Source organism: Drosophila mojavensis, unplaced genomic scaffold, assembly GCF_018153725.1.
Source record: "Drosophila mojavensis isolate 15081-1352.22 unplaced genomic scaffold, ASM1815372v1 contig_277, whole genome shotgun sequence".
NCBI classification, from domain to species: Eukaryota; Metazoa; Arthropoda; class Insecta; order Diptera; family Drosophilidae; genus Drosophila; species Drosophila mojavensis.
In genome coordinates this window covers 4,392,350-4,411,045 of record NW_025318822.1, presented here as the reverse complement: position 1 = coordinate 4,411,045, position 18,696 = coordinate 4,392,350, and the positions used below count along the sequence as shown (strand labels likewise).

The 18,696-nt window shown below is 41.7% G+C and overlaps 8 protein-coding genes across 10 annotated transcripts; 5 read left to right on the top strand and 3 right to left on the bottom strand.

The window, feature by feature from the left end:
- Positions 1-61: 61 nt before the first annotated feature.
- Positions 62-1,480, top strand: LOC6574346 (uncharacterized protein CG1161). The gene is made up of 5 exons (XM_002000362.4): positions 62-214; positions 289-473; positions 542-650; positions 714-842; positions 1,177-1,480. The coding sequence occupies exons 1-5, from the start codon at positions 146-148 to the stop codon at positions 1,333-1,335; spliced, it is 651 nt and encodes a 216-aa protein (XP_002000398.1). The 5' UTR covers positions 62-145; the 3' UTR covers positions 1,336-1,480.
- Positions 1,481-1,543: 63 nt separating this feature from the next.
- On the bottom strand, positions 1,544-2,658 carry LOC6574345 (proteasome subunit beta type-4). The gene is made up of 3 exons (XM_032732163.2): positions 2,404-2,658; positions 1,842-2,343; positions 1,544-1,779 (listed from the first exon to the last, which is right to left on the bottom strand). The coding sequence occupies exons 1-3, from the start codon at positions 2,547-2,549 to the stop codon at positions 1,627-1,629; spliced, it is 801 nt and encodes a 266-aa protein (XP_032588054.1). The 5' UTR covers positions 2,550-2,658; the 3' UTR covers positions 1,544-1,626.
- A 232-nt stretch (positions 2,659-2,890) lies between these two features.
- LOC6574344 (ceramide kinase) lies at positions 2,891-9,639 on the bottom strand. 2 transcript variants are annotated; one of them, XM_032732123.2, is made up of 4 exons: positions 9,559-9,639; positions 3,609-5,375; positions 3,345-3,544; positions 2,891-3,275 (listed from the first exon to the last, which is right to left on the bottom strand). In XM_032732123.2, exons 1-4 carry the CDS (start codon positions 9,622-9,624, stop codon positions 3,143-3,145), a joined length of 2,166 nt encoding a protein of 721 aa, XP_032588014.1. In that variant the 5' UTR covers positions 9,625-9,639; the 3' UTR covers positions 2,891-3,142. The 2 variants fall into 2 exon arrangements, with proteins under 2 accessions (XP_032588014.1, XP_002000396.1); XM_002000360.4 differs by having other exon boundaries at positions 9,232-9,595.
- Positions 9,640-9,781: 142 nt separating this feature from the next.
- Positions 9,782-11,693, top strand: LOC26528741 (ras-interacting protein RIP3). The gene is made up of 2 exons (XM_015167376.3): positions 9,782-9,920; positions 9,984-11,693. The coding sequence occupies exons 1-2, from the start codon at positions 9,917-9,919 to the stop codon at positions 10,631-10,633; spliced, it is 654 nt and encodes a 217-aa protein (XP_015022862.1). The 5' UTR covers positions 9,782-9,916; the 3' UTR covers positions 10,634-11,693.
- A 158-nt stretch (positions 11,694-11,851) lies between these two features.
- LOC6574343 (DNA-directed RNA polymerases I, II, and III subunit RPABC2) lies at positions 11,852-13,645 on the top strand. Of its 2 annotated transcripts, XM_002000359.4 has the most exons (3): positions 11,886-11,992; positions 12,043-13,122; positions 13,192-13,645. In XM_002000359.4, the coding sequence occupies exons 2-3, from the start codon at positions 13,094-13,096 to the stop codon at positions 13,556-13,558; spliced, it is 396 nt and encodes a 131-aa protein (XP_002000395.1). In that variant the 5' UTR covers positions 11,886-11,992; positions 12,043-13,093; the 3' UTR covers positions 13,559-13,645. The 2 variants fall into 2 exon arrangements, with proteins under 2 accessions (XP_032588042.1, XP_002000395.1); XM_032732151.2 differs by lacking the exon at positions 13,192-13,645 and having other exon boundaries at positions 11,852-11,992; positions 12,043-13,116.
- Positions 13,578-15,633, bottom strand: LOC6574342 (protein downstream neighbor of son homolog). Its single transcript, XM_002000358.4, has 3 exons — positions 15,488-15,633; positions 15,271-15,425; positions 13,578-15,216 (listed from the first exon to the last, which is right to left on the bottom strand). The coding sequence occupies exons 1-3, from the start codon at positions 15,533-15,535 to the stop codon at positions 13,674-13,676; spliced, it is 1,746 nt and encodes a 581-aa protein (XP_002000394.1). The 5' UTR covers positions 15,536-15,633; the 3' UTR covers positions 13,578-13,673.
- An 87-nt stretch (positions 15,634-15,720) lies between these two features.
- On the top strand, positions 15,721-17,352 carry LOC6574341 (transcription factor Ouib). The gene is made up of 4 exons (XM_002000357.4): positions 15,721-16,141; positions 16,196-16,833; positions 16,901-17,008; positions 17,068-17,352. The coding sequence occupies exons 1-4, from the start codon at positions 16,013-16,015 to the stop codon at positions 17,207-17,209; spliced, it is 1,017 nt and encodes a 338-aa protein (XP_002000393.1). The 5' UTR covers positions 15,721-16,012; the 3' UTR covers positions 17,210-17,352.
- Positions 17,353-17,449: 97 nt separating this feature from the next.
- Positions 17,450-18,694, top strand: LOC6574340. The gene is made up of 2 exons (XM_002000356.4): positions 17,450-17,605; positions 17,665-18,694. Exons 1-2 carry the CDS (start codon positions 17,578-17,580, stop codon positions 18,480-18,482), a joined length of 846 nt encoding a protein of 281 aa, XP_002000392.2. The 5' UTR covers positions 17,450-17,577; the 3' UTR covers positions 18,483-18,694.
- Positions 18,695-18,696: the final 2 nt, after the last annotated feature.

The following is an 18,696-nucleotide window of genomic DNA, read 5'->3' as shown; positions in this document are numbered from 1 at the left end:
AAGCATTTAAAATATGATAACATAACAGCTGCAACACAGCAGTATCAATTGAGTCGAACTTATCGATATGCGATAGGGATTATTCTGCAAATATTGCATTATTTTTTCTGTGAAAATAAGAAAAATTTCATTAAAGCAGAAATTAATGGCACATAAGCGCTTATTTATCTACGCTGTAATATTGGCGATATGTTATTTAGTTGGCGTGACATGGGTAAGCGATGTAGAATTATAAACTACGCCGTAACTTCAATGACAATTGTGTTTGTTTTATTTTGTACAACAAAGGCTGAAACAGCAACACAAACCTTGCCCATTAGCAGTAGCAACAACAGTAGCGGCAACAACAATGTCAGTCCACCAAATGCACCTGCCGAAGCGGCAGCAGTTTCCCCAGCACCAACAATTGCAACGCTAAAGACAATAAGCAGCACAATAACGAGCTCCAATGCAAGCAGTAATTCACATGAATGGTTTGTATGCTCTTTATATACATTTATGAATTTTTATATAAAATATTGCTAAATATTATCGTGTTTAGTACCTGTGCTGGCGCTCTGGCGCCACAATTGGATGCCAATGGCAGGGAGCTTCCCACATGCGCCAAGTGCAAATGCTCATCTGTCGGACGCAATTCCACACTAATAAAGGTGTGAATAATAATATTTAGCTGTATTTGCTCAATTTAGTTTTAATTTGTTATTTTTTTCCAGGTGGTTGTTATCATTGTGATCTGGATAATATCCATTTTAGTGATATATATGCTCTTCCTCATGTGCTTGGATCCGTTGCTAAACAAACGCGTCAAGACGAACAACTATCAGGAGCACACCAATGAAGATGTACATAACACTTATTCTAAATATGCAGGCATAAAATATAGTCAACTAGTTGCTACTCCTGATGATGATGATGATGATGATGTTGATCGTTATCATGATCATGATGATGATGATGAGACGCAGCTAGTTGGCAATAAAGAAACACTTAGCGTTTGATGCCTAATGGCAAAAGGCGATTTATATATATGTATACATCTTTTTGTTTTATTTTATTTAATATTTTTCAATTCGCACGCTCTAACCCAAAGTCTTTGTTGTGTTTATTAATTAACCCATTACCCGGTCTTAACTAATACGCTTCAAATTTTCCTTCTATTTTTGCTGCGGCTGATAGGACGAACCAGCTCCGCCTCTGCCAGCTAGTGCCAACAATCAAGAGCTGAGCGCTCGAGCTAATGTTCTCAATCGTGTTGGCCATCAGCAGGACAAATGGAAGCGTCAAGTGCGTGAACAAAGGCGCCACATCTACGACCGCCATACGATGTTAAATTGAATGGCCAACAGAGAAGCCTTTGGCGTTGGCGACTTAAGACATTGTATTCCGGCGAAAGTTATTAACAATTATTGTTTAAATTTGTCTCTCAATAGATCAAAATTAATTTAAATAATATTTAGCAACATTTTATATAATTTAAATAAAATCATATATCCAATTACGATTAGAATTTTATTAACTTATTAGTCAAGTAGTCTCTCAATCATTTATATATTTTCCGAAAAGAAGCCACAGCTTTTATTAATGATTTTTGTTTCTTATGATACATTATATTTGATAAAATGCAAACTAGTAACCCGAGACGCCTTCAGCAAAGGTCCAGTTCTCCTCCACTTTGAAAGGTCCTTTAATGCTGCAGTCATTGGCAGTGCAAATGCCCACTGTATATTGCGGGAGACTGCGCGTATCACGATAGTACAGAACCTTCATTGACTCGCGAATCTGTAATACAGATACTCGATTAACAAATGTTACACAAACAATGTCGTAGTTTGTTTTCTTACCAAGCTGGTTGCTTCCTCGAATGTAAATTCGCGATCCTTGGGCTTGCGCTCACGCACAAGTGGCAGAGCCAAATGACGCCCAAAGCCGGTTGCTACAACATAATCATCGTACGCTCGTCCACGCAGATCCACATTGCCCAAAAATGGCTTGCCGGCCTCATCGACACCACCCACCACCACATCGATGTAGAGAGGATTCATGCGACAACGGCGATTGTAGAGCACACGCGTTAGCCAGCTGGACAACTCGGCTGGCTTCATGACGACGCCATCATTGCAGCACTGATCCTCGATCATCTTCTGATCAATGCTGCGCTTAATTGACTGTATGTCAGCAAAGTCGCCACCGCCACCAAGCAAAATTTTGTTGTTGATCTGAAAGACGCGTTCGATGTTCTGGTAACGAGCCAGCGAGCCGTACGAGACAAGGGTATCGGCAGCCACCAAGACTCCGCCATCGAATCTAATGCCCAACACTGAGGAACCGGTAGTTATAGCAGCGCTACAAATGTACCAGAATTTAGAATACAATTTAATCTAGAGTCCAATTGCATTTACTTACGTGCTGTGCTTGGTGCCATAGGGACCTGCGGTTGTTAATTCACGAGGCAACTGTGCTGGGGCGTTATTGCCGCCCATGAAGTTGTAGAATTGACCGGGCGAGGGTCCATTAAGCCACATTGGCTGTGCACAGCTGTTATTCATCATTTTAACTGCTGTAATTATAGTACTCTGATATCAAATGGAAATAACAGCTAAAGCAACCGCAGAATGACAGGCACAAATAAAAAGCCGAACAGTTTTAGATAGCGACACAATTAATTACTTTTGCAGCACTGCAAATAGTATTTTTTGCAATATCGATATACTTATCTATCGATAAATGTGACCAGGGTACCCAAACGCTAAGGCGACCGGCAGCTCTGTCACAACAGTTGGGCGCAAAAGATGAAAGTCTGAATTTCAATTTTTTTATGTAGCAAAGCAAAACATAATTTTGATTAAAAATACATGAAAACCTTTATTTTCATAATAATAGAAGATACAAATATATATGTATGTATATTTATTTAATGCACACCTTTCAGGGGAATGTTTCTTAATTTTGCTTGCATCTTACAGATCGCATAATACAGATGAATAGAATATCAAGTACAGAGTTCAGCTTGCTAACCACTAAAAACATTTCTATATATACATCATTTTCAGAATTTTCAATAGTAAAATAATCTACATCATTACAATCTACAGTCACGGCCAATGTTCAATATCTTAATAATTAAAGCTTTCCCAATTAAGTGCTAATCCTTGCAGCAACAATAAATATTATCACTTGAGCTGACTGGCGTTGTGGGCACACTAACACCTGGCTTTTGTGGCTTACTATAGGAATGTGGACCACGCATGAAAACATCTATGAGCTGACAATGGGAGCTGTGAATAGGTAAAAAGAGTTAAAGTGATGTTTCAAATATACACATAGAAAATATGTGTGCTACTTGCCTCATTGTTATATCTAGATCGGTAACAACTTCTCCATCGCAATTCCAGCTGGAGTACTCCGAGCTGACCCCATCACTGCCGTTCTGAGCAATTGGCTGGCGAGAGCCCGCCAAGCTCAAGTTCTCCTCTGTTGCGGGCGTTGTTAATGTTCGAAAGATGAACTTACGTGTCCGGTAAACCTCAACAAAAGGTAAATTACGCTACAATTGGAATATAGAAAGTTTGCTAGTAAGTTCTTTTCTATATTATATTGTCAATACTTACAATATCGCCGGCTCGTCCCGCCGTATTCAGCAGGAACCGCACATTGTTGAGAAACGAAGTTTTGCGCACCAGAATCAGGTCCAAACAGCCATCCCCCAAATGACTATAGCGTGATATGCCATTGGGACTCCGTGCACAGGCGCACGTGATGTTGGCGCCGCAGATCAGAAAGAAATTGCCACGTATGGTCTTCCACTGCAGGCCGCTGGGCAGGCTCATGTTGGAGCCATATGAGCCGCCTGGCTGCAGTGGCAAGCTAGTCGGACGCAACAACTGAGACCGGTACAACGCCGTTTCGATTTCATTCAGCTGAGACTCGCAATTAACGGCAACGGTTGCGTCATCGTTTGGTTGCGCCTGCTGCTCCGCCAACTTCTTCTGCTGCTCTGCCTGCTGTGGCTGCAACTCATCTCGACTCTCATCAGCATTCGCAGCAAACAAGGTAGAACGCTGCTCCTGCAGCGAGCTGGCAATGCTGCAGCGCTGACAATTGGCATAGCACACAGACGGCGGCTCGGTGTAAACGCTGGCCGGACTTTGCGGCGTTTCCGGCTCTGTGGGTTCCTCGAGCAGCTGCAGCTCCGCGTCGTAGCCGCGATTGCTAAAGAATGCCTTGATGCCACTGTACTCATACCGTTTCGTGCCCATCCAGCGATACTGCTCACTTTCGGCCGCCACATCGCCCAGATAGCCATAGCTCAGGACGCTGGCGCAGAAGCGCAGCAGCGTGCGATTGTTGCTCACACTGCAGACGTCAAGCCCGCGCTTTTGGCCGAGCACCACATGAATGGCCGCAGTGCGCACGTCCGCGGTGCCGTGCATGCTGTAGACAATGGTGTCCGTGCTGCCAGCGGGTATCACGGCGACTGGCAAAGTGGGTCGTGGTATATAGGCTGGACGCTGTTCGTCCAGGCCCAACTCCCGCATGCGACGAAAGACCAGGCCATTGATGACCTCTGCGACGGTGCCGTCGCCTCCCACGCAGCAGACAGCCTCATAGCAGCTCAGATCATGGGTGAGCAGTATGTCTCGGATTTGATTGGCGCGCTGCGTCGTTATGCAGGTGGCATCGATGCCCGCCAGCTGAAAGAGCGGACGCACGAAACGCTCATAGGTCTGGGCGCCAGCCTTGCGCCCGCCAAATGGATTGATAAACACCAACAGGCGCTGCACCCGCTGGCCACCAGTTGGCGAGGACGCAACGCGAGCCTGAAGCTGCAGCTGCCACTGGCGCACAATGTATGCATCCGCATTGTAGAAGGTGATCCGGCGTAGCTGCCAGCGGTTGCAATCTGTCTTGGATTTGCTCAGACGCTCCGCATAGTTGATGGTCAGAAACTGTGCCGTAGGCTTTGTGTCGCCATCCGCCTGCTGCTGATCTCGATTGGAGGGCGGCGGCTGCAGGCTCTCGTGTTTGCTGTTGCCCGCACAAATGCTGATGATGTCGTCCATGTGCAAAATATGGCTATGGGCGCCATAGCTGCTCTCAGCGCCAGCCGTCAGCTGCTGCTCGGGCAGCGGCACTTTCTGTGCTTCGTTTGGGCGCTTGACGGATTGGCGCTGCATGCGCTCCCACACCAGATGCTGGCCATGGAGCAGCACTCGATAGCTCTTCTTCTTCAGCTGAAAGTTGTTTAGCAACACGTCCGACGAGGAGCAGGCAGCGGCGCCGGCAGCACCACCATAAACATCCCCAGCTCCTCCAGCCGTTGCCGTCTTGGCGAATTCAGTGCTGCCGCTCTGCGTCATCTTCGGATCACTTTGAGTCTGCCATACAATAGAAGAAAAAGAAGAAGCGAAAAACAGGTTTCCATTAGAATTGCGTACTCATTTTACTGCCCCATTTTACTGTCATAAAACTGAGCTCCATTGCTTTTTTTACTCTTTTCGTCTTTCTTTAATGAGTCAAAGTTTGTAATTACAATTAAATGCATATACAATATATATATACAATGTAGGAGCAAAAGAGCACCTGCACATATAATATGAGTAATTTATATATACACACACTTTAAAAGAGCTCAAGACCTTAAGGTAAAGCTCTAAGCAAAGCTTAATAATAGAATTGCAAATACAAATGCTCGTTCAAAGCTTACAAAAATGGGTATATTGGCATAGTTGTTCATGCAGTCAAATAAGAGGAATTGCTGTCAAAAATAAAAATAAGTACTTAAAACTATTTTCTTTAAGCTGGAATCAATAAAGACTTATGCTAAGCCTTTCTGAGGCAAGCATAATCTGTTTAATTAATTGAATCTTAAAATCTTATAGAATTCTGATTATGAACGAGTATTATGCAGTCCAGTACAACCGTTTCAATGCTTTAACTTGTTATATTTAACGTGGGCATGTTAATTTTGCACTCAATGTAATTTAATGTTCTACAAGCAAATAAATATTCATGTATACTAATACAATATGCTCTAAAGACAGCATTAAGTGCACCTTCACCTTAGATGTATTTAATTTAATTTGTAGCTACTAAAAAAAAGTGACTTCATATTCCGTGTGCCACACACAATTACCAAAAAAAAAAAAAAAAAGCCCTCAGATTATTTTAGTTCTTGTTTTTTTTTTTTTTTTTGCCACGCAGCAACGTTCAATTCGATTCTTTAGCTTTGCGGCTGATAAGCAGCGAACCGAATCAATATTATATAAAATTATAAACTAATTTTCGAAATTACAGTTCGTAAAAAGAGTTGCGGAATATATGTAGATATAATTGCTTTACCCTCGCCATTTGTGGGGCCTTTGGAATTTGTGGAGAACCAAATAATCTAAGCCATCGATACGTGTTCATTGCGATAAATAACTCGCAACGGCAAAACGCAAAGAGCACATGCTTATATACATATGTATGTGTATGTATATGACTAACCTTTGTTGCTGCTAATTAGATACACAAACACCTTTTAGTATAGCTATCTGGCAGACAGAGCGAACGACTAAGCGAATACCCGAAGTCCAAAGCACGCCTTGACCGTAAACAAAAATACTTTTGCTATATACATACATACATACATAAGGATAATTACATGTGTCGCCCACATTTTGGTGGCATTTTAAGGGGCAACCATAAAAATATGAAAATAAAATCAGAATAGTCTCAATTCACATTTATGACCCACACAATCCACGCACGTCTCACGCGTCGTATGAGCAACGATCAAGGTTAGCTGCGTCAACCAGAAATACTCTTTTAATTTTGCTGTTCTGTAGAATCACTTCGGAAGCTGCAAAGCAGCACCAAGAAATGAGAAACGTTAGCAAAACTGTTGTTCCCAAACAAGTTATTGCTCTACACAGCTCTGCTCTTCTCTCCAATACTATTCTCTGCACTGCTCTACTCAACTTGACTCTCCTCTCTTCCGCACAGCTGTGCTCTCTAATAATATTTTTTCGCTACACATTCCGATTTACTGCGGTTTTATTAGAGGTGCTCTGCTCTAATATTCTACTCTACTATCCTCTCCCCTCTGCTCTACTCTACTCTTCATTAATCTACTCTACTTTCCCATTCTCTACTGCCCGCCCCACCACACCGCTACTCTACCCTACTCTACTCTACTCTACTCAACACAACTCTCCACTTGGGGCGTGCAGCTTTTTGACCTTCGCCTTGAATTGCAGCCAGTTTTTTGTTGTATACTCATTTTTGAACTCGACTCGCAAGAGCGCGTGTTTAAATACATACATATGTACATATATATGCATACGTATTAATACGTATATGTATGAGTACGCATACATATACTAGCTTACTAACAGTTGACTAGAAGGTCGCTTAAGTCGAAATTATAGCCGCATATGTATTTAGTCTGGTCTTGTTTGTGAAAAAATGAAAATAAGCTGTCATGCAAATTATAATTAACATCTGTTTTACATATATGTATATTTTGCATTTCCGCTTGGCAATTGAGGGAGCTTTATAAGCGCGGCCCTATGGCAATAAATATAGATATTAAGTACATAAATACACAATACACACACATAAATACATATATATGCGTGTGCGTGTATTTCTATAATTAATTACACTTCGCCCGCGTCTTTATTCAACTTTTCCCTAGCCTCTGGTAATTTTTGTATATTATCTAACTAAAATCACATAAAAAGAATTGTTAATTTTAATTGTTTGCATTTTCACTTTTAATTGCGAGCCAAAAATTAATTAAAATTGTAATGAAAAAGCGAAAGGCGTATTAAAATGTAAAAGCAAATAAAATTTTATCAAATTAAATACATTAAAAATAATTAAACTAAATGCAAATAGTTAGCTCACTCAGCAAATTTCGATTTGTGAACTAAATAGAACTAGAACTGCTGTCAATTAACCAAAGTACCGTTATTATCTTATCGTAGCTTTCGTTCGCCCATTTGAACTATTCTGAACAAAATTATTTGCGAATTGTACTACAAAGTGAGAGTTTTGCTTAGATTAATCGGAGTCAGTCGATTGCTTTCAATAGCACACGCAAGCAACAGTTTACTCAGATATTATCTTAACTAACGAGTTGTAAATAATATAATTGCATATATGTATGTATGTACATACATATATACGTATACATACTACGTATAGACGTAAAAATCTACGCTAATGCCTTTGCAACGTGGTATCATTTGCACTTGATGATTTAATAACCTTTTTCACCCGTTTTTATGTGTATATTGGCACTGCTATGAGGCTGTATTATTATTTGTTATGACATTGCCCTTGTAAATAAAAACAAAGAAGTTCTTTAGTACCTATTCTAAACCAAATGCTTATCAATTTAAATGCCACCGTTGATTCATCTGGCCGATAAGATAAAAAAAAAGCTAATAAAGAAATGGAAATGGACTTTATTATAATTCAATCCTAATCAATTTATAATGTCTCTTCCGTTGCCAACATTTACAATCAACGAATTATATATGAATTCTGATAAACATGTGTCTTACTTGAGCATGCGTCATATTTTATCGCACAATTATAATTTAAGATATTAAAGCATAGTTTTGAATACTTTGCCAGCCTCTTTGAAAATTTTAAGACAGGAGAAACAAAAGAAGTTCAATCGATAAATAAACGCCTCTAACCTCCTTTGAACTCGCAAGTTGACTCACCTTAAATATTTATAGCACACGCACACATGCATATGTTAAAAGGCCTTAGGCCAATAGTTGCCACAAAATGCAGCAGGCAATTACGGTACACAATAGAAAAATGTGCAGAGGAGATGAAAATTGAACTGAACTACATACATACATACGTACATTGCTTGTCGGCAGCGAATAGCCGACTACAAAACAATAACAAACACTGAAGCACACATACACATTACGCCAAGCACCGTTATCAGAATACAGCTGGGAATAAGTACACATGTGTATGTATAGATAGTTGTTGCACATGTGTGCACATGAATATACATACAAATTCTCAACTCGTTTTGCGTACGCATTGTGTGTTTTCAATTTCAATATATGCATGTATTAATGTTTGTATATATCTGTATACTCATATATTTATATTAGTGTGTGCTTTTGAATGCTCGTCGAGTTTATTTGTACTTATTTCGTACTGCTTTTGTCAGCGGGAAAGCCGGCAGTTAGTTAGCTTTTAAATTGAGCTAATTACCTTATAGAAATAGAAAGTATCCGTATATCCACGCAATCATAGGTGCACTACATGAACAAGCTGTTTCCTTCTACTATTTATTTATTGGGAAAACAAGAAAATTCGATACGCATTGCAATTTTACACACTCACGAACACATTTATACACTGCCAAAGCATACAGTAGTTAGATAAGTGGTTTCTCGATTTGCAAGTACATTATACACCTTTTACAAGAACACAACTGACCTATTGAAAATGCAACATTATTAGAAACTGACAACGTAAATCTACAATCGCACTACAATAAAACACGAGCCGTTAAAAATTGCGAAGCGCAGAACGTACCATCCACTCGAAACAAGCAAACAAAATACTAAGAGAAAAAAAAAAAACTTGCGACAGTGTGACCATTGTTCGACAGCCACAAAATACCACAAAAGTTTCACACAAACCACTTAGCACTAAATATAATACTGCACTAACTTCTCTGGTTAGTGATTACTGTCTGTAGTCTGGCAATGCCAAAACCGTTAACGTAAACAAAACAGGATTACTGAGTTACTTTTAGCCAATATATATAGATATTTTAAAACTATCACAAAAACTGAAACGCTTTTGTATTTGAATCATATATAATTATTCCCATTTTTTAATGCGATAAAACAAACAGTCAAAATTTCTTATTTATTTTTGGCGCCACAATATGAGTAAGTACCATCAGTAATTATCCAACTGTCCGGTTTTCTTATGTTTGGTACCTTTTTTGAAAGGTTCTCCCTGTGGCAAGTGTAATACATGTGCATGTTCTGGTCAAACAACTCAGCCGTCTCGGCAAGAGCCATGTGGGCAATGTGGCCAAGTACATCCGCAGCCGCAACAGACAGTTAATTGTCCCTCGCAGCAACAACAACAGCAGCAACCAAGATCTTGTTCAGGACCGCAACAGCAACAACAACAATCATCTTGGGGTGCAGGTCAATCGAAAACGACAGGTATGCAAAATGAAAAGAGATCTAGAGTCGAATGCCGCTGTGTACCCAGCAAAGATAGACGGAACGCACCTGTGCAAGCACCATTGGCTGATACATACACTTGTTTGCGACCACGGCCACAACCCCAGGCTCCAGAGCAGCCGATGTGTACGTGCAAACAGAGGACTGCCCCTGCCACTTGCGAATGTGCCCCACCAATTCCGATCCAACGGCCAATTAATTGTGAAGCACAAAATCCGGCGCCGCCGACACATGCATACATTAGTTGCGGCACACCAACGAACGTTAAACGCCAACCGGACCCATGTACTGGACCTACAGAACGCGATATGGTTCAGCCATATATGAGGGATAACACTAAGACAAAGCGTCAATCATGTAGCCATTGCCAATCGCAAAAACAGAAGAAGAAGTGCGTCATACAATAATATAAAACACGATTGGGCACAACATAGTAGGCTGACCGGGATGAGTCGGGCACATGAGCAATACAAAAATGTTTCAAACTCATTATTTGGAAAGAATTTACATTTCAGTTAAAATTCTATAAAAAGCAACAAAATTTTCAATTGTTAATACGAATACGTGACATTTAGTCCACGCCTATATATTAGTTCAGCCATTGCGCCACCTATCGGACCAAAAAAGAGGCAACGATGTCCTGTAATGTTCCTAGTACAGCCTGCAACACAAAGCCGAAGAACGCAAATCAGGGCTGCTGTTGCTCGCCAAGCTTGACACGCATGCCACCTGCGGTTCAACCATGCGGCGCCACACAAACTCAACAGTGTGCCGTAAGGACTGGAAACGTTCCGGTTACCTACAGCAGGCCACCAAACCAGGGAATGTGCAGTCATTGCAAGGGAAAGCGCAAGAAGCGTTGCAGCATTCAATAAACTTGGGCAATGTAAGCTTTTTCCAGAATTGTCAAACTATTGAAGTTAAAGTTGATCAAAGTTGGCTTCAAAGGACGACATCATTTTGAGTTATTCAAAATCCTCATTTTAAAATTCAATTCGTTTGGAGAACAAGTCTTAGTTCCAAATGTAACAGTTTGGAAAAAAAAAATTAACAAAATATACGAAAATCAAAAATTGAAGCTGTTCTCCTCCCATCGCGAATTTGTAAAATCAGAATGTCCAAGGCTGCAGTACCAGCTGGAAAACCAGGATCGGAATCGCCCGGAGCAAATGTGCCCAGGCAACAGTGCGTTTGCAGTCCACCAGATCTTCCGCCACAGCCGTGCCTGCCGCAGCCAGAGGTCATAAGAATTCCCTGCAACCCTACACCTGTTGCCCGACTGCCTGAAAATACGCATTACCGCTGTGACCCTCCACCAAAGGTTTCCAGGAACCGTAAATGCAGCATACAATAGAAGCGGCCAAATATTGTATTGAACAGAATATGAAAATCAAAAACAGAAAGAAACATAGAACATCATAGCAGGCGTTAAAAATGGAAAGAATAAATTGAACAAAAGCAACTAAATGGGGGCAGCTTCTAAATTTTGACATTCACAGTTATCAAAATTTTCCGTTCTCCAGCCATCCAACTTGAACAAATTGATTGCTGATGGGCAAGTGAAATCAATTAATTTAATTCCAATTTTAATTTAAGACTTTCCACAGTATAATTTTTTGGTTTTCTATTAGAATAAGATACTAATCGCATCACTTCAAAATGTATATAGATGGTATGCCCCTCTATATTTAAAAAAAAAAAAAAAAAAAAAAACTGCCGATCTACATTTGAAATAGGGGCCTTGAACCAAATGTGATTGCTGATGGGTAAGTCAATCGATATTTTTGCACGCTATCGATATAATTCGTTCATTTAGACAATCACGCGATCTACGGTTACGGCGCGACACGACGGGAGCTTGTGAATTGTCCCCGTCGGCAAAGATGCCAGTCGCCCACTTACGGTTTGGAAGGGGGTTACAGAAGCCCGTGTAAACGACGCAGCCGGCACTGTTTTGTCGTTCGCACTCCACCAATCGCCAAACTTCGACCAGAGTCTTGCCGTCAAAGGCGTACTATAATTAATGATTGTGATTGTAGTAGCTCGCAACTCCAACCAGAACCAATACTTCGGCGAACTTGTCGACCCGCACCATCTGTCAGCCCATCCGTATCCTGTTGTTGTCCGCCAGTGGAGCCTACAATATCATATAATTGTTTTCCAATTCGGCAACCAATGCCAGAAACACAAGAGATATGTGTGCCTAGACAGCGGGTCATGGAGCCGAAGAGATCCAATTGTCGATTAACTCAGCCTGTGCCCGCGCTACCTTATCCAAATCCACCTGGTCACTTTGCACCTGCCATGGAATGTGTTAACGCACCTATCGACGAGCCCATTGATCCATATTATAATTATGATCGTAATCGCCAATCATCAATTCCGGGAGTAGTTCCGCTGGCCAACTTTGATTTAAACAGATACGATCGCGATAATATTGGCCAAGCTGGAAGTCCAGGCCGTCGAAGGAATGTCAGTATTCGTACATGCGTCGATTACGATTATGAGCCTGGACATCCTCAATATTCAAGTCGTCCGCCACCTCAAGATTGGCGTCATCCACACCCTCAATTTATGCCAGTACAACGGAATAGATATCCCCCACCTAGCGAATATGACTGGAAACCTGAAAATAGAGGATGTTCTCGATATCCAAGCCATAGATAGATTCTCCATTCAAGATTTTCAAAACACAAAATTAAATACCAGAACTTAAAATACCAAAAGATGCAGTGCTGCTATCAAAATTGATCGTTATGTTATCGAATAGCCACTACAATAGAAACATTCGGAAAATAACCAGAACGCTGTAGCGTGTTTGGTCCATAAATTTATATTTTAAAAATTTTGTCAAAACTAAAGAAGAAATGGATGATGGAGAATATGATAACGATGAGTGCGTATTGAATCTTCGAAATCTAAATTGATTGCCTTAAAATATCTTTCTACGCCAACCAATTTGCAGTGTCGGCGGCGATGACTTCGATGATGTCGATGAAGATGTAGACGAGGATATTGCCCAAGAGGAGGAAGTTGACAATATAGAGATCATTGCGCCCGGTGGCGCAGCTGGTGGTGGTGTACCCAAGTCCAAGCGCATCACCACAAAGTATATGACGAAATATGAGCGCGCGCGTGTCTTAGGCACACGGGCCCTGCAGATTGCAATGTGTGCACCCATTATGGTTGAGTTGGATGGCGAAACAGATCCATTACAAATTGCCATGAAAGAATTAAAACAGAAGAAAATACCAATAATAATAAGGCGGTTTTTACCAGATCATTCATATGAGGACTGGAGTATAGATGAACTTATCATGGTAGATAACTAGCGTGGTTAGACGTATAGAATTGGAATATACTTTCAAAATTTTATTTTTCGAAAATATAGATTAATTAGTAATAGCTGCCTAAGAAAATGTTGTATATTATTTTAAGACAGAAAGGTCAGCTCCAAGCATATCCCTCCCCTTTTTGATAACAGACACGTTCCAGCAACCCAACAGCATTTTGACCTGTCCGACAAATTGCGCTCACTACAGCGGGCAGTAGACCACAGTCGGACAGGTTTTGCTCTCCGAAAACCTGCAAGCATCCGGCATCGCTCTCCACAGCCTCCTTGGATTCGGCAGGAGTGGTAGTCTCGAGCAGCTTCTGCGTCGCCTTGCTGAAGGAGAGTGTATTAATACTGCTGGCCAGCGTGGCACTAAATGTGTGTCGCGTCTCGCACAGCAGCATCGCAACGCTTGGCAGGAACGTAGGCAACAGCAGTCCCTTAATATCAATGCTGTGGTAATCGATGCCATCGAGTCTTACTTTCTTGGAACGTGGCACCAAGTGCTGCATCGTAGCTTTGGGGAATGCAACAGGAGCCAAAAGCGTGGGTGGAACTCCCGCCAGGCGGCCCACGCTGGTGATTGTACTTTTGGCATTAAGTAAATAACTGAAGAAGCCTTGACACTCGACACCTTCGATCAGCAGCAAAGAATTGTCACTAAAATCCTCGGACATCTCGGCTGCCTGCAATTTCCTTGCGTGCGTCGTTTGTATGCGACGTAATTCGCGCTCATCCACGCCCAAACTTTCCAGCCAAGCATCATCATCGTCATCTTCATCGGAAATGTGTTCAATATCTTTGGCCTGGCCATTGGCTAGACCCGTTCCACTATCGCTGGTGTTTGCCTCGGTCTCTTCTGTAAAGCTGCCATTCGAGGCTCCTCCCTCTCCAGCGTCTTGTTGCTGCTTCAGTGGCATGCTGTACTCAATCCCCTCCTGCTGAAGTGCGCTGCGCATGCCACGAGTAGATGGTGTAACCAAGGCATGTGTTTCTGGTCGCCCGCCGGTGCCAGCTGCTCGAAATAGCACCGTAAAGGAATTGGCACACAAATAGAAGTATGGACATTGACGAGCACGAAGCAACTGAAAGAGTCCTCTAAAGCTATAGTCCCACTCTTCGGCCAGTGCTTTGCGCTCACGTTCACCAATCGTGATGCCATTATTCTCCTTAGCACTGCGTGGAAAGAGCGTAAGCCAAGGCAGATGCGGATGCTGCCAATAGTAGGTGCATTGATTGAATCGTGTTGCATCCGATATATCCAGGGTACTCTCCGTCTGGTTGGTGTCAAAGCAACGCACAAAGCTGGTCAGCCCGCTGGCCAGCTGTGAGGTCTTAAGTTGTGTGGAGGGGAGCTCAGTTGGACAGAAGAAGCGCACTCGCGTCTTAAGGCACCAATCCATTGGCAGATGTGGCGTATGCTTTTGTCGCGCTGCCAATGCGGCATCATCTTCCTCATCGGCTTGTGTGGCCTTTGCTTGATGCAGTAGCTTTGCAAATGCGTTAGCATCAAATTTTTGTAAACTTAACTTTGCCGCTGGCGGACGTGATGATGTCAAGCATGCTAAATTACTTGTTGCGGTATTCCTAAATTCGGATGCAGTTGCATCGTACGGTTGATCATCAATCTTTTGCTTCTTGGCGCCATCTGTGGATCTGTAGAAGCCAATGCATTAGAGGGCGAACAGCTGATTAAAAAAGAATACGTACTTGGCAAATGGGTTATTGCGCTTTTGTGCTATTTTGGCTTCCAGTAACTTGCTTTTATCATTATCATCCAATTCTGGGCGCTTGTTATTGTTGTTGCTGTTCACACGTGCCGCCAGTTGTTTCTTTTTTTGTTTTAGCCTCTGCAGCTTTATAAACTGAAAAATAAATATATTTATTTAAAAATCTATATCTTTGTGTTTCGAACAGCATTAAATACATCGTCGGGGCGCGTCCATTTGGAGCTTAAAATCCCATCGCTGGACATAACTGGAGATTAAAATAATTTTTGTCAGCAACAATAACAGAAGTCCCGCGTAAAATCTTTCTTTGTTGTTGTTTTGGTGCATTTTTGTGAATGTATCAAATTATGGATGCTTATCGATAAGTTGTATTCTAGTGCGCGATAATTTATCATTTTGTGTCCATCCCTAATCTGCCAAAAACATCTGTATTGTGTCTTCTACTGGTCAGATATATTTCATCTTTAAAACGCTGATACATACCTCTTTTTTCGAAACTATATACAACTTTAAACTAGCTTGAAAATTACTTCTTTGAAAAACAAATAAAAAATTTGAATTTACTCAAAACTTAACAGTAGTAACGGCGATATTTCCTGGAAATATTGCATGTGGGGACTGTAATTACCAGATTATCAAACTGTTAAGTTAACATAGTACCAGCCCATAAACACACTAAATCACTAAACGGAAAGATAAACAATTTGGGCTTTATTGCCAAAATGGATAACTTACACGATGTTTGCCGTGTATGCGCCAATAAAATAAAGGACAAGAAGCGCCAGCAGCACTTGTTCAACTATTTGCGAGGCAAATTACTCCACAATCTGAAACTCATTACCGGAGTCGAGGTGAGTTACCTTTGTTGGTATGTGCTCCACAATAATGATAAATGTTTGTTATAGTTATCATCCAATGAGGGCTTGCCAAAATATATTTGCGTTCGCTGCAGCAACGAATTGGACTTGGCCATTAAGTTTCGGGAGCGCTGCATCTTCACGCAAAAGTATCTCAAAGAAGTGTATACAAAGCGGCGTAGCATCGAACTGGTAGCGAAATCGACTGAGCCTGAGCTTCACGAAGATTTGATCGATGAGGAGCAGTTGGAATACCTCGATGATGATGTGCAAGTTTTAGAAGACATTAATGATTATGTAGCGGAAGATATGAGCGGCGAAGACTTTTTGGAGGAAACCGAAGATGTAGAAGTGGAAGTGACAGAGGAACAATCGAGTAAAGAGAAACAGCATTGGGTACTCCTAGAAGACAGTCGTCCTACTAAACGTGTGAGAAACTTTTTCATATGTGAAGAATGTGGAGAGTTTTTCAATACGGAGAGCTCCTACAATTTGCATATCAAGGGACATATGCAACAAAAGGAAGCCAAACGTTTCTTTCCATGCTGCAAGTGTCCTTCTACATTCAACACTAAAATCGCCTTGAAAGCCCATCGTGAACAATTTCATACCGGCGATCGGCTTTTTAAATGTTCAACATGTGGCGAAACGTTCATGCAACACAGTGCCAAGCAGAGGCATGAAAAGTAAGTGATTACCACATGTTTGTCTGTTGCTATAGCTTATATTTAATTAATTTATAATCTTTGACAGAGAGCACATCAATGAGAGACCGTATCCCTGCTTAGAATGCGGCGAAGCCTTCCCAAGTTTACTCGAATTTCGTGCACATTCTACAAGTCACGATTTACGAACATTTAGGTAAGACTGTTATTCTATATGTATTATACTGGAATTACAATACACTCGTCTCGTTGCAGATGCGAGCCATGCAACATGGACTTTAGAACACGCCAGAATCTCGTATCACACTCAAATACATATACACATAAAAGAACTCTGCAGCAAATGCAGGATGAGCTTGATCTGCTGTGCGGCGAATTTCAAGATGAAACTGGTTAATTAGTATTATAAATATAATTTTATTAACTAACATTAAATATAAGTTAAATTACCATTTAATGCACTTTTGCACAAGTGCAAAAAGACATTAACAGAAGCTTTGGCTAACATAATCTAAATACAAGAGCTTTGAATAACCAAAACTTGCGCATGCGCCTGACACACAATTTTCCATTTTCCCAAACTACCCTATATATGTGGGAATAGAAAAGCACTTTGCGGGTATTCAGTGTATTCAACTGGTTGTCAGCACATCAGAGGGCAACAACAGCGCAATTGGGGTTTATACGAAATAAATACAGCTGGTGCAACCGAAAAATCAATAAGTCTTTCCAACTCATACGTAAGCAAAGATAACAGCTCGACAAATGCGCAATATGTTGGCCCAGTCGAAAGGTATTTAAAATAAATGCTTGAAGAAAATATATATTTATATGTGTGTGAATTAATTACAGCTTTTGGCATGCTGCTTGGCTGCCTTGTTTTGCTAATGGGCAGAGCCCAGGTGCACGCCTATGACTCCAAGGACAGCATCTTTGCTGATGTCCTGTTGACCGAGCTGTTGAATCGCATGGATAATGACATGCAGGTGGGTTACTACGATGTGGATAATGAGGGCGACTTGGGAGTGGCGCCTGCTGCTGGAGCTGGTCTAGGCAAAGATAATGTGGATCTGGTGTCGCGCTCCGAATACGCCAGGCTTTGCAATGGCGGCAGCGATTGCTTGCTGCAGTCGGCCAATACCAATCCGTCGCTGCGCGATCAAGAGTACCTGCAGCACAGCTCGCTGTGGGGACATCAGTACGTGTCCGGTGGCATGAGCGAGATGCCCAATAGGTACAATACGATTGTAAAGACCGATGCCAGTCTGCCAGCCTACTGTAATCCACCCAATCCCTGTCCCGAGGGCTACGACATTGAGCAGCAGGGCGGCAATTGCATCAGCGACTTTGAGAATACGGCCATCTATAGTCGCGAATTCCAGGCTGCACAGGACTGTACATGCGACAGCGAGCACATGTTCGACTGCGCTGATCAGGATAATGCCGCAGGTGCCGGACCAGGCAACAGCGATATGAACTCGGCTGTGGAGAAATTCCTAATGCATCAGTTTGGCAATGAAAATGGATTGGAGAGCTCCAATGGTGTGGTCAAGAAGACTGGCCATTTGGCCGGCCTACGCATGGATGCCATGCCCAATCCCTTCCTACAGGTCGGCCCGGATGATCGTCTACCCATTGCAGCTAAAAAGGGCAATATGCTCTTTCACTAATCAGGCCACAATGAACCAAACATATATATATATATATTTATGCACTTACTGTTTGGACATATTTGTAGACAGTGTTCATTTATAATAACTTATCAAAGTCCTTTCTAAATGTTATCTCATATACATATATAAAGCTCATGGCAGCTTCCAAGGTACCAAATAGAACAATTAATCAATAATAAATTATGGCTAGAAGCCAGCTACCAAAACAAGC